The sequence below is a fragment of the Metopolophium dirhodum genome, chromosome 1 (assembly GCF_019925205.1).
Source record: "Metopolophium dirhodum isolate CAU chromosome 1, ASM1992520v1, whole genome shotgun sequence".
Taxonomy (NCBI): domain Eukaryota; kingdom Metazoa; phylum Arthropoda; class Insecta; order Hemiptera; family Aphididae; genus Metopolophium; species Metopolophium dirhodum.
In genome coordinates this window covers 134,878,798-134,894,180 of record NC_083560.1, presented here as the reverse complement: position 1 = coordinate 134,894,180, position 15,383 = coordinate 134,878,798, and the positions used below count along the sequence as shown (strand labels likewise).

The following is a 15,383-nucleotide window of genomic DNA, read 5'->3' as shown; positions in this document are numbered from 1 at the left end:
ATACGAGAAACGATTCTGAGCGGTGACGGTTTATCAGTGTTGATATTTTAATTTTATATATTATTAATATTGTTATTAGGTATTTATTATTAATACGGTATCCGGTAAGTTGAAAAAATATTATAAAATTACAACAAAATTACTTAAGTCTATATTATTCAATTGTTGATTATTTAATATGTAATTTCCTCAAAATTTGAACACAAAATAACTATAAAAAAAAAACTGTGAAATTTTTTGGTTACAGAATAATCTACTTCCAGCCAAAAAAGTTTTCAATCCTTAGCTTTAAAAGTTGAACATTTCATACATTTTTAACTTCAAAATCATTATCAAATTTTAAATTTGATAAATCAAAAATCGAACTTAAAATGCCTATAAAAAAAGTTGTGCTTATTAATTTTAATACATATTTTTCAACTGCTATTTAAGAAATATATAAATATACCTTGTATTGCATTTTGAAGTTCTTTGGCCTAACAAATACAATTTTATTGATATTTAGAGGAAAAAAAAACTAAAAAAATTTCAATTTTAAATTGTCCACAAATAGCTCAAAACAACTCAAAATATTTTGAAAATCTTATCATGTATAGTAATTGATAAAATAATTAGTCAAATTTTCATGTACCTTTCTACAGTTATTGATTTTTGAATTACAACAAAATAACAAAATCGCAACATGAGAATTCGAGTGAATATCCAACTTCAAACGCTCATAAAAATTTAATTTTACTTATAGACATTTTTTTTTGAAAGTTAGATAACCTTATAAAAATCTTGTATTAAATTTTCAAATCTTAGATTTAAAAAAGAAACTTTTTTATGAATTTCCAACTTAAAATAATTTGCATATTTTCGTGATTTTTACGTGTTTTTTCAACATTTGAACATTAAATGCTTATAAAAAAAATTGTGACTGGATTTTTAATATGCTTAAAATATCATTGTAACAATATGTAAAGAGCCTTGTATTTCATTTTCAAGCTTTTTTACCCAACAAATAAAATTTTATTGACATTCAAAGAAATAAAAACTAAAAATATGGAAAACTGTAAATGTCCGTATACAATTTAAAACACATCAAAATATTTTGAAAATTTTATCTAAGTAATATTATATAAGTTACACCAAAAACTAAAATCAATTTTGTCAAAAACCAAGTTTGCGTAAAAATGTCCGTTTTTTTTTTTTTGTTTATCCCGGCACATTCGAAAATTACTGGGAATTTTAAATTTTGACCTTCCCAATGCACCAACTATATTTACTTTCCCATCGAACAAGATACTGAAGTTGAAATTCAAAGCATTATTTCGACTACCTATTGTGTACACAGACACAAATGAAAAAAAAAAATGAAAAACAAGTCATTGTAATAGCAATACATTCATCCCTCAGAATCTAAAACAAGTCTATATTCTATATTTGTCCAAGAGGTGCAAATATTTAAATTTCTATAACTATTATTATTATTACCTAGGGTTGTACTGGTCTGTGGTTTTGACGTTTGACTGCAAGGTAGGCCCTCTAATATTAATCGAATTTATTAAATATTTTTCAATTTATTAATGGTAGTTTTCCGAGCCGAGCCGATTAAAAGCTCCTGGCAAAACAAAAATTTGCACCCCCTCAAACAAAAAAAAAGATTAAATGTTAACTTATGAGCATAATCGATGTTTACTTTAAAGCTTAAGAGTTAGGCCCGGTTTTTCAATCACCCAACTATTCGTTAAATTACTATTCGTTGAATAAACCTATTCAGCAAATAAACTTCCAAATAAAACAAAAAATTATGACAACTGTTTTTCAATTTAAATTTATTATCCGAATAGTTATTCGGAGAATAAAACTAATCAGTAGATGATAATGATAATATGTATTAGGAGTTGTGCATTGTGGAACAAGTTAAAGAGTTCTGATCCATTGTAATTGGTTGAAATATCTCATCAGTGATAATATTATCATTTATCAAAGAAAAATCTGTATATTTTTATTATAAACAATAAACTGTTATATTGCTATTCTAAATTTCTGTATTATTCTGTTATTCATCAATCATCATTATGTCGTCCAATAAAAGGAATAGGGCAACTAACTTTACCTTTGAGGAAAAAGAACTGTTATTAAAATATGCAATTGAAAATAAATCTGTACTGGAAAATAAAGTGTCCAACTCTGTGTCCTGGAAGGACAAAAACCAGTGCTGGTTAAAAATTAGTGAAGCATACAATTCAACCACATCAGGCTGTGTAAGTTCTAAATAAAAATTTAATAATCTTCAATAAATATGAATTAGATATACATTTTTTTATAAATAACAGCCTAGAGATGCTACAAGCTTGAGATTAAAATATGAAGGATTGAAAAGATTATTGAGAGGAAGTAAAAGTAATTTATTTAAGACTGGAGGTGGCCCTCATGAAAATGATTATACTTGCTCAAGTGAATTAGAAAAACAATTATACAACATAATACAATTGTCGGTTGAAGGGTTGCCTTCAAAATTCGATAGTGATGCTGGTCAGTCACTTTTTATTGCCAAAATATTTTTATAATATGTATTATATAATTTAATAATTATTAAATTGACTTTTAAGTAGTTAACATAAGTAATATTGATGAAGAACATGAAGTTGAAAATGAAATAATAGATGAATCTGCCGTTGATATGTTTGCTCAATATGATTTTGTTTTTGATAACAATAATGAAGATCTTTCAACTATTATAGTTGGCCAATCAGATAAAGGTATTTTCATTTCTTATAAAGTTAACTATATTAAATGTTAATTTTTTTTTTATTTGTATGAGGTAAGCGTTATTTCGAAAATTTATGGGAGATGCGTGTTATTGTCATTAGGAGATTCGTGTTGTTATCATTAAATTATATTAGATAAGTGTTATTATTTACCATTAATAATAAAAAAAGATTAATTAATTATTAATATTTTCTTATAAATAAATAATTTACACGTCATGATATTCAATTTTAAAAAACATAACCTTTATTATTATTTATCATAGTAAAAACAGATAAATATAAATTGAACAAAAAATAAAATATCAACTTGTATATTATTAAAATAGAAATTAATAGAAATCAACTTATGAAAAACAAAAACGAAATAATAGAAACCAACTTGTTAAAAATAAAAATAAACAATATTTAAAACTTAAAAAAAATAAATTTATAACTTATTTATGTTAGGAACATTAATTGTCATTTTAATTAAAGGAAATATTAAAAAAAAAAGTTTGAAAATTTTTAAACTTTTGTAGTTTTGCGAGCCTTTAACTGTTGCTCGTGTGGTAAATTATCATAGAAATCATGCACATCTCTTGGCAAAACACCTTTTAGTTTCTGCAAATCATTCCACTTTGAAAGTGTTAGTACATTTCTACTTTGGTATAGGTTTGGTGCTTCTTTGTTGAAATCAATTATTTTTCTGGAACGATTATATTGAGGAATTTCCTGATACTCATCATCAAATTTTAACTTGAAATAAATTTTTTGAGAAATCGGATCATATTTTAATGCCCTAATATCCTTTACTTCTGGGTCTCCTTTTGATTTTCCTGGTCTTATGGATTTATAGAATAAAACATCTTTGTAGTCTTTAAAATCTGAATGAACCATCAAAATTGATTCATACGGACTGGGGTTTTGGCGTGCAGTCTTGGTAAGCTTCAAATAATCTGGAGGTAAATAAATTTCTTTATTTTTTATGACTTTTTCTATCATGCTATGGACACTGTCACAGGGCATCTGTGTGTGTCCTTTCATCAAAAACTTTTGTTCAATTGTAATATTATTTTTAATAGCAAACTGGAGTAAAGCGTTTGATAAGACACTATTACGATTCTGGTACCCACATCCATCTGAATAAAGTATTATGTCATTTTGAGCTGTAGAATCTTTAATGCAATTTAGAGTTAAATGTTTAGTTATAAGGGATGCAAAAACAGATGCTTCTAACTCACCCTCTGATTCGTCCCACCAATAGTTTGAGCACTGGTGTTCTGGTGCTAAATTATACACAGTGAAATTATGTACTTTCACTTCATACTGTAGTAAAGTGCACTGGCATTTAATGCTGGGCATAACTTGACTGCCTGTAAGTCCATGGTAAATACATTTTTTTTATATGCATGAGCATCAAGTGTATCTTTAGTAAGCTCTTCTCGGGCTCTGTCTTTTTCTTTAATATGCTGTTGATAGTCATTTTTACTCACCTGATTCACTTTATAACTAGAACATACGTCACATAAGTCTTTCCTTGGTTTAAATATTGATAAATTTCTTTTTTTCATAAATGTAGAAAAAATACTTTTACTTAATGGATTTTTAATGGAGTCTTCAACACATTTTTGTACATAGGCAGAGTATATTTCCATTTTAGAATTAAAAGGCCCTTCAAGGTAAAGTCTGTTTGTTTTCTGTCTACAGTAGTGACTGGGCATCTTGGCTAAACTGTCAAACCATAAATTTAAGTGGTCATATCTCATCAAAACAAACCTTCGAGGAGACATTTCATCTTGGTCTCCATCAACTGCCACTTCATTAGAACCAATGTTTTTCAATTTTTTTTGTGGAAGTCCGTTTACTTGATTGGAGGAATGTAACCAATTTTTTATCATCCACTCATTAAGACCTAATGTATTCTGGAACATGGTCTTGCACACAACAAAGTTAACATCTCTGGATTTCAAATGATATATGTAAGATAAATTTCTTCTACTGCTTTCTCCAGCAGCTGTTGTGTCTTGTTTTTTTACCTGTTTTGATATCATGTTAATACAAAATGTTTTTTTTTCCTCCCAACTACATTTCCAAAAGTCATCGAACATGGTTTTTCTTTCATTTTCTAGGAAACTATTGCAGTGTCGTACCTTTGACTTAATGCAGGATAATGAAGTACAAGCAGGCTTTAATATTCTTTTTTCCCGTTTAGTATCATGGAATACTTTTTTTCCTTCCCTGTGATATCCAACATAACCCTGTCCATGCATTCTTTTTGTTTTAGCTTGTTCTCTTATCCATTCATTTTTGTCTGCGAATAGTCTTCTTTTTCTTTTTCCATTTCTATTAACATTGGTGTCTAAACATGTAAAAATAATATTATTTTATACTTTCTAAACTGAATTTAAAAACATAAATATATTGAGTTAAAAATAATACCTGAGGTAGTCATCATAATATCAGATTTTATATTATCAATATCAATAGTTTGATTAGATAAATCATCAACACCAGCTGCAGTTATAGGATCTAAAAAATAATTTAAAATAAATATAACACCACACATCATAAAAATATAAATATTATAGTTAAAAATAATACCTAAGATAGTCATCATAATATCAGATTCTATATTATCAATATCAACAGTTTGATTAGATAAATCATCAACACAAGCTTCAATTATAGGATCTAAAAAATAATTTAAAATAAATATAACACCACACATCATAAAAATATAAATATTATAGTTAAAAATAATACCTGAGATAGTCATCATAATATCAGATTCTATATTATCAATATCAACAGTTTGATTAGATAAATCATCAACACCAGCTGCAATTATAGGATCTAAAAAATAATTTAAAATAAATATAACACCACACATCATAAAAATATAAATATTATAGTTAAAAATAATACCTGAGATAGTCATCATAATATCAGATTCTATATTATGAATATCAATAGTTTGATTAGATAAATCATCAACACAAACTGTAATTATAGGATCTAAAAAATAATTTAAAATAAATATAACACCACAAATCATAAAAATATAAATATTATGTTGAGTTAAAAATAATACCTGAGGTAGTCATCATAATATCAGATTCTATATTATCAATATCAATAGTTTGATTAGATAAATCATCAAAACAAGTTGCAATTATAGGATCTAAAAAATAATTTAAAATAAATATAACACCACAGGTACGAAGGTATATTATTATTGTACTGTTGATTTACCAAATTCAACATATATTTACATCGGTTCGATTGACAATTAGACCTTTTTTTAGGCATGGTGTACGACAGCTATAATATTATAATAGGAATAATACAGTATTAATCAAACAAGTAAAATATTGTACATTTTTATCAATTAATATTATATTACATTATGTTCCTGTTCTATAATTATTAACCTAATACTTAACAATAATAAATTACTATACTACCTTGCAACAAAATAGTTATACATACCTATTTGATCGAAGTTCTTAATAATAATATTTGAAGAAACGAACAAAAGCTCCGTACACCAACCAACGTCAAACACAATTTAAAAAAACACGAGATAAGTGTTATTCTACACAGAATTAAATACTTGTTATCACTACAAATGAGTTTTTGGAGGGAAAAACACAATAAAATTTTTCAGTCATGAATACAAATTACGCGCCATGATAACAGCTATACAGTGGTACCAATATCTCATTTTCGAAAAAACCTTGAGATAAGAGGTATTAGCACGAGGGTCGCGATATATATAACTATATTCAAGATTATAAACTTTTTTAGATATCTTATGAATATCAGAGACAATTTATTCTGTATGTATCATTAACAAGATATCCAACGAATATTCTTAACAAATAAGATTTTTGATATACTATTTCTTATATTAAATACATACATTGTAGATATGTTATTCAAGATAAACTTTTTTAAATATCATATAAATATTAGTAACAATATGTTCTATATGTATCGTTAACATGATATCTAATATATAATATAAAGAAATCAGATTTTTGATATATTATTTCTGATATTAAATAGATAAATTATAAATATGTGATATAAAATAAACATTTTTAGATATCATATAAATATCAATTATAATATGTACACCAAATATCGTGCTGAAAATATCTAATGTATATTGCACACAAATTACTTTTTTGATATTAGAATCTTGATATAGTAAAGTTATGTAACGAATATATAAACACATACATTGATTTTCAGTTATCTTTAAGACATTGTAAGTATATTACCTAACGAATGTAGAAAAAATGATATAAACTGAATATCAAATATATATCAATATATCACATTTGCTATATGGGTGGCGGTTGTTTTCGTACAAATTGCACGGCAAAAGTCACACGGTCGTCAGACTTCCTGTCCACCTGGAGGGTCGTCAGAACGTGTACTTTGCGCCGGGCCAAGCAGAAGAACGGCTACAGAACCAAGCTGTGCGTAGTACGAAACTCACGCAGTTCTTCGCGCTCAACACAACAGACGTGAATGCTCGACAATACTTGTACCAAGAAATACCGACGCATTACACCTGGCAGATGCCACGTAATCAAGAAAACGTACTCGTAAGAAATGTCACCCAATGGTTGCCGCGGCGGATTCGGATGGCAAACGTTACGTTGGCTCGGATGTACATAGTAAACCCACTGGACCGGGACCGTTTCCACCTGAGATTGCTACTTCTGAACCGAAGAGGCCCGAAGTCCTTTCAAGACATAAGGACGGAGGACGGGGTCGTTCACGAAACATTCACGGCGGCTGCCGTTGCACTCGGATTATTGGAAGACGACCGAGCGTGGCGGGATTGCTTGACGGAATCGGCGACGTTGGACACACCGCGGCAGCTGCGGTATCTGTTCGTCACTATACTGGTGTTCTGCGAGCCCTCAAACCCGCTGGCGTTGTACGAGGCGAACGAAGCAAACATGATGGAGGACTTCAACCGCCGTCTCCAAGACGTCGACCGCGCGAGGGCCGCGTGTCTGGCGGCCATCGAGGATCTACTTCGTGTACACCGGAAATCGCCGGGCGACTACGGTCTGCCCCTCGCCGACCCCCGTCTACTGGAACCGCTGCAGGACGACGCGCTGTTCCGGGCAATAGACGCGGCGGCACGGTGGGCCCCACAAGTAGACGCCTTGAACGCCGAACAGCGAACGGTGTACGACCGCGTGATGGCGGCCGTCGACGACCAACGCGAGGTGGCGAAAACTTTCTTCGTCGACGGACCCGGGGGTACCGGAAAAACGACGCTGTACGGATGCCTGATATGGGCGCTTCGGCACCGACCTCCGCAGCGGGAGGTGTTGTGCGTGGCGTTCACCGGTATCGCCGCGTCGCTCATGGACGGCGGCATGACCGTACACTCGACGTTCGGACTGCCTTTCGGCACGCTGACCAAAGACTCGACGTCCAGCGTCACCATGCAGTCCGAGCGAGCGCAGAAGATACGCAACGCGGCGCTCATCGTCTGGGACGAAGCCCCAATGTCGCCGGGACTGCAACTGACGGTGGTGGACCGCCTGCTCAGGGACGTCATGGCATCGGAATTACCGTTCGGCGGTAAAACCATGCTGTTCGCCGGCGACTTCAGGCAGATATTGCCCGTGGTCCGGAGAGGGACGAGAGCCGAGATCGTCATGTCGTCGATCAAGGAAAACGGTCTTTGGCGCGTCATGGAGCGCTTCAATCTGGTCCAGAACATGCGCGCGGACCACGACGCGGACTTTGCGACTTGGTTGCTTGAGCTCGGCAACGGCCGACTGCCCGCGGTTGACGGCGTTCCGAACACCGTGCAAATCCCGCGGCAAATGGTATGCGACGTTGATGATTTGATCGATTTCGTGTACCCGCAGCAAATGTCGTTGGCCAACGTCGACGAATTCGCTCGGAGAATCGTTGTGTGTCCCACCAACGAAGACTGTAGAGGTGTCAACAAGGACGTGCTGGAGCGCGTCGACGGTGCTCAGATGAGCTACACCGCCGTCGACACCATGATGGCGGACGATCCCGACGAAGTGGCCAATTTTCCCACGGGGTTCCTCAACAGCTTGGAACCGGACGGCCTGCCGCCGTACCGGCTGACGTTGAAGGTGGGGTGCATCGTGATGTTGCTCAGAAATCTCGATCCGAGGAGACGACTGTGCAACGGTACGAGGTTGGTGGTCACCGAACTGCGGCGTCACAATTTCAAGGCTAGGATTTTGGGCGGTGAAGCACAGGACGACGACATCGTCGTGCCCAAGATACCGCTCACGTCCAGCGGTGAGGACGACCTGCCCATCTTACTGCGGCGCCTTCAATTCCCGGTGAGATTGTCGTTCGCCATGACCATCAACAAGTCGCAGGGTCAGACGTTCGACCGTGTAGGTTTGTTACTGACGTCGCCTGTGTTCACGCACGGGCAACTGTACGTAGCGTTTTCGAGGGTGAGAAACGCACAGTCCGTGAGAGTCGGCATGTACGCCGATGACAGCGGCCGATTCGTCACCAAGAACATTGTGTACAGGGAAGTTCTGTAATGCATTATGTGTTGACAATGGTAAGTGTAAGTCTAGCGGACGCTCGATAATCAAGGTTGGGTGATGCTCAATGATCAAGTCTAGGTGACGCTCAATGATAAAGTCTAGGTGTCGCGTTCGGCTCTTAACAAAAATAAATTTCTTATAATTAAAGTTAAGGGTGCCTTCACGGCAAGGCGTTAGTTCAATATAAATATTTTACTAACGACCTTATAATAATAAAGAAGATATTAAAATAGATAACCCGAGCAATTAATATATTTAATGATTGATTTTATTGTAATGATAAGTAATGGTAGGTAATGAAATAATGATAATAATATGGTTCAAGAATAATACAGCTTAAATAATATAATATATAAATGTGAGATGCCTATTTGGCATCCACTAGGTAATAACAATGTAATAGAATGCTTGATTAGCACCTAAACATAATAATAATTGAATATCAAATATTTAATAATTGAATACTACAGCTCGTCAGCTGGTTACCTGGAGAACTGGTGTCCGTTAGCGGCTTCGAACCAAACGCTACCGTCTCAGGATGCGCACATTTTCACAATAAAAATACAATATTATAATAATTAAATGTGCAGCAACCCGAGAACGTACGACTAACGAGCCACCTGTTCAAACGAATAAATCACTGAACACATGTAATTGACAACGACACAAAATTCACGTGCTTCTGCAAGTATCTCGTGGTACGCCCTGATTAGGGGAATAATATTAGTGGTTGAATGAAAACAAATTAATGAACGATACTTACAGAAGGCAATTCACAGGAGACGAGCACAAAACGAATGAATAACGAAAACGAATGTATTAATGAATGAATAACGAAACCGAATGTATTAATGAATGAATAACGAAACCGAATGTATTAATGAGTGAATAACGAAACCTGGCTAAGTTTCGACCGCGCAGCTCGACAGACGAGAAGAGAGAAAAAAGAAAAACGAATGTATTTTAATTGAATATGAGGTTTTTACGAAAACGAATGAATATTTGAATGACCAATGAAAAAACGCATAACTCACAAAAATGCGATCAGTACCACCTTAAACATTTAATACGACGAAATATAGACTTTCGGTGGCACTGAAAGCGGTACACAACTTTATGAATAACGAAAAACATTGAAAAAATACACGAAAAAATAATATGAGACTATAACCGTTGGAATACGCACATTGCCCACTATCAGTAAGATAACACAATGTCACAATCTGACAGTGGGACAAAGCGCGCACTCCCCGATCCGTTGTCGTGAATCACACACACACATGCGCACACCAGACAGCCAGCTGATTTGCTGTTGGCGCGGAAACGAAGACATTTAATTTGTTTGCGGAGCGAACACTAGGTGACACTCGATGTTCAAGTCTAGGTGACGCTCGATGATCAAGTCTAGGTGACGCTCAATGATCCAAGTCTAGGTGATGATAGATTATCAAGTCTAGGTGACACTTGATGTTCAAGTCTAAGTGATGATAGATTATCAAGTCTAGGTGACGCTAGATTATCAAGTCTAGGTGACGCTCGATGATCAAGTCTAGGTGACGCTCAATGATCAAGTCTAGCGTCACACCAGATGTTCAAGTCTAGGTAACGCTCGATGATCAAGTCTAGGTGACGCTCAATGATCAAGTCTAGCGTCACACCAGATGTTCAAGTCTAGGTGATGTGGAGAGAAAGTTTGACAACCTCCATGTGGTCTCTCTGGATGCGAATACTCAAAGGTGTATTCGTAACTAATGTCAAACGGTTTGTTAGGATTTTATAATATTGTACAGTCACACATACATTTGTCAATAATTAATTTACGCTATATCAATAATTATTTATTTATACCTACTTGAAAATACATAGTCAATGTAATGAAATGTAAAAAATCATTTAAATAATATTATGTAACTTTCTAACGTTAGTTTAAATTATTTGACCTTTTTATATGTTTTGTTAGTATTAATATCATACAATGGATTTGATATTGATGTCTGTATGAGTAACTTTTTAAATTTGTTTTTACTTTTACTTATATAATATTAAATTTTAAACACAATTTGCAATAACTTTTTATATTAATCTAAATATCTGTTAATATAATATTATTATAGTTGAAATTGCATTCACAATCCTATACTGTGATTGTATTTATATTTGTTATACTATGCTATTATGAAACTTTTTACATTTGTTTTTTACTTTGTACCATATAAGATAATTTGGTATTCAACCACTAATTGTTATTATAGTACTCTAGCTTTATTGTATTTATCTCTCTATAACTTTGCTATTCATGTCTGTATTAATAACTTTTGATAACAATCTAAATATCTGTTATTGATTTGTTGTACATATATTAATATATTAAGTAACTTTTTACATTGTAATGTATAGTTAATTATATTCAATATTTTATTGGTATTTGACCACCAATTGTCATTACAATGTTTGTATAATATAATACCTTTAAACGCCTATGTCAAGAACTTTGTGATTTATATCAGTATGAATTATTTTAAATAATAGTCAAAATATCAGTTAGTTTCAAGTAGACTGTATTGTTATGTTTGTATTGTTTTTACTGTGATAGGTAACGTTTTAATTGTATCATCAATATTTTACTACCTACCTTATTATTATTATTACCTACCTATTACACTACTATTTGACACAATTCAATACTATAAGCTATTTTACCTCTCATCACTTAGAATTACTGGTAATTTGTAAATAATTTGTAACGTCTATGTAAGAATAAAAATAATATTGCAAGGCGACTCATGACTTATATTTAATAGCCTAAAGTTTTATTTGTATCGTCACCGTATTATAATGATACATCAGTATTGGTTGGTGTTCTTTGTATTACACTGCCTATTTTTGTGATACACATCTACCAATGGCACAAACTATTCAAATACATAATTACACAAGTAAACATATCACATCAGACCCCTAGAAATTGTACATCTAACACATAGGCTACTCATATTATTATACTCTAATAGTACTACTATTAAGTATTAACTAATGTGTTAACCATGATTATTATATTAAGGTAAGAAATAAAAACAAGACATGTGAAAAAAAAAAGTTTGGTGGCCATATGATTTGCATAAAAGCCCGAAATGTTTTACTTTTTTTTTTCACAGTAAAAAAAGCTGTCCGATATCCGACGCAGTCGGATTGCATACCTGACGACGTGACCCGGCCGTCGCATATTGTCTGCTATCCGACGAAGTCGGATTGCCTACTCGGACCACTGAGGTGACTGACCTGCTAGACACCCTTAAAAGACGGTGGCTATATGATTTGCATAGAAGCCCGAAATGTTTTGAATTTTATTACTTAATTTTCCGTTTTCGGTGACAGTAATGAACGTTGTCCGCGATTCGACGCAGTCGGATTGCATACCTGACGACGTGAACCGACCGTCGCACATTGTCCGCTATCCGACGAAGTCGGATAGCCTACACTTATTACTACGGCGAACGTCATTCGAGGTTACTGACCTGCTAGACACCCATAAAAAGACGGCGGCTATATGATTTTCATGGACCCCCGAAATGTTTTACAATTTTTTTCACGTTTCACGTTTTGAACGTTGCATACCTGTTGCCGAGACATATAAGTCCAACGTCGAGGTAGGTGACTGACCCGCTAGACACCCTTAAAAGACGGTGGCTATATGATTTGCATAGAAGCCCGAAATGTTTTGAATTTTATTACTTAATTTTCCGTTTTCGGTGACAGTAATGAACGTTGTCCGCGATTCGACGCAGTCGGATTGCATACCTGACGACGTGAACCGACCGTCGCACATTGTCCGCTATCCGACGAAGTCGGATAGCCTACACTTATTACTACGGCGAACGTCATTCGAGGTTACTGACCTGCTAGACACCCATAAAAAGACGGCGGCTATATGATTTTCATGGACCCCCGAAATGTTTTACAATTTTTTTCACGTTTCACGTTTTGAACGTTGCATACCTGTTGCCGAGACATATAAGTCCAACGTCGAGGTAGGTGACTGACCCGCTAGACCCCAAATAAATCGAGGTGGCTATATGATTATGAAATATTTGAATTCTATTACTTGATTTGGCGTTTTTGAAGGCAGTAAAAAACTTACAGCTCTCCGGTTAACTAATCCACTATCCTTCTCACAAATCCACCATTCTTATCATTAATCCAACATCCTTATCAGCAATCCAAAATCCTTATCACTTATCCACTTTTCTTATCAATAACCACCGTTCTTATCATAACACTCATAACCGACATCGGTTGACGACCAGACCACAAGACCACTGCGGCATCCGACATCGACAACACTCCTCACCAACCACGGGGGGTCTGGGGGTCTCCCCCAGCGACGCTCGGAGAGCTTCTTATAGTATAAAACGAAGACCCGTGTGGCGCCTCCTATGTCGATTTTCCGTACCAGCGTAAGAGACTACCAATGAAAAAATTCGACGGGCGGTCTCCCGGCGGCGGCGGAGCCGTCGCCGCGTTATCACTCCTTCTTATCACTTTTCGCGATTTCTTTCGATATTTTCAAAATTTCTTCACATTTCGAGTTTTACCCCCCCCCTGGGGTCCCCGGGCGGCCCCGCTCGGACCTTATTCGCGTTCCCCGGTAAATTCACGTACCGCGCGCGGCCGTAATTTTTTCCCGGCGGGCCCGCCGCGTGGGCCGTTACGTGAAAACCGAGCGCCGCCGTCGCGGGCGTTTTTTGCCTTTTTTTTTCGAGAATTCGAGTTTTAGCCCTCTTCGAGGCGTCCGCCCTCCCCGTTCGCGACTCATTCGCGTTCCCCGTTACGTTTATAGGTCGCGCGCGGCCGTACTCGAATATTTTAGTGCGCCGCGGCGTAGAGAACGATAGCGGAAAGCGCGGCGTCGTCGCTGTCTTACCGATTTTTCCGACTTTTTCGACTAGAGTCGCGTCTCGCCGCTCTCTCGAAAGTCTCACCTCCCCGTCGACGCGATATTCGCGTTCCCAGCTAAATTTATAGGCCGCGCGCGGCCGTACTTCGTCCGAGACGAGTCCCGGGGCCGCGGGACGACGCCGAGAGCGGAGCGCCGATATCGCCGCCGTCGAGTAGGTATTACTATATACAGGCATAAATACGTGCGTCGGAGGGACCGATTTTTTTTCGCGAATATCGCGTTTTCGACGTCCGGGGGTGGCGGAGCCTGTCGTCCGCCGCCCGAAGCGGTGGGATCGCCGGCTCAAAAGCCCTCCGCGGACGCCGGGACCGCGTTCGCGATTCGCCGGGACGGCGAAACCGCTTAAGAGTCATAGATTCGACACAACTTTTCAACTCGGTAGGTAGGTAGGTAGGTAAGGCGTCGGTGCGGTTGACCCGGGGGTCGTGGTTTCGATGCCGGCCGCCGGGAATTTCGTAAATTTGCGGCGGCCGTGATATTTCGGAATTTTTTTTTTTCGCGTTTTTTTTTTTGTCATTTTCCTTTCGCCATCACTTTCGCCTTATCACTTTTGACGAATTTTCAAAATTTCTTCAAAATTCGTGTTTTAAACGCCTTCGCGCACCTCGGACGGCCCCGTTCGGACCTTATTCGCGTTCCCCGTTAAATTGTGAGGCCGCGCGCGGCCGTACTTTGTCCCGTCCCGTCCCGCCGAGGCCGAGACGACGTGCGATAGGAGTGCCGCCGTCGCCCGCGTTTTTCGATAATTTTTTCGAATAGTCGAGTTTTAACCGTTTTGGAAACGTCTCACCTCCCGTTCGCGACTTATTCGCGTTCCCCGTTACATTAATAGGCCGCGCGCGGCCGTACTTGAATATTTTAGAGCGCCGCGGCGTAGAGAACGATAGCGAAAAGCGCGGCGTCGTCGCCGTCTTACCGAGTTTTCCGAGTTTTTCGACTAAAGTCGCGTCTCGCCGCTCTCTCAAAAGGGACGACGCCGAGAGTGGAGTGCTGATATCGCCGCCGTCGAGTAGGTATTACTATATACAGGCATGAATACGTGCGTCGGAGGGTCCGATTTTTTCGCGTTTTCGACGTCCGAGGGTGGTGGAGCCGGTCGTCCGCTACCCG

The 15,383-nt window shown here is 36.6% G+C and overlaps 1 protein-coding gene across 1 annotated transcript; it reads left to right on the top strand.

Annotated features, from left to right (window-relative positions):
* The first annotated feature begins 7,393 nt into the window (after positions 1-7,393).
* LOC132932548 (ATP-dependent DNA helicase pif1-like) lies at positions 7,394-9,310 on the top strand. Its single transcript, XM_060998934.1, has one exon. It carries the CDS (start codon positions 7,394-7,396, stop codon positions 9,308-9,310), a length of 1,917 nt encoding a protein of 638 aa, XP_060854917.1.
* The last annotated feature ends 6,073 nt before the right edge of the window (positions 9,311-15,383 follow it).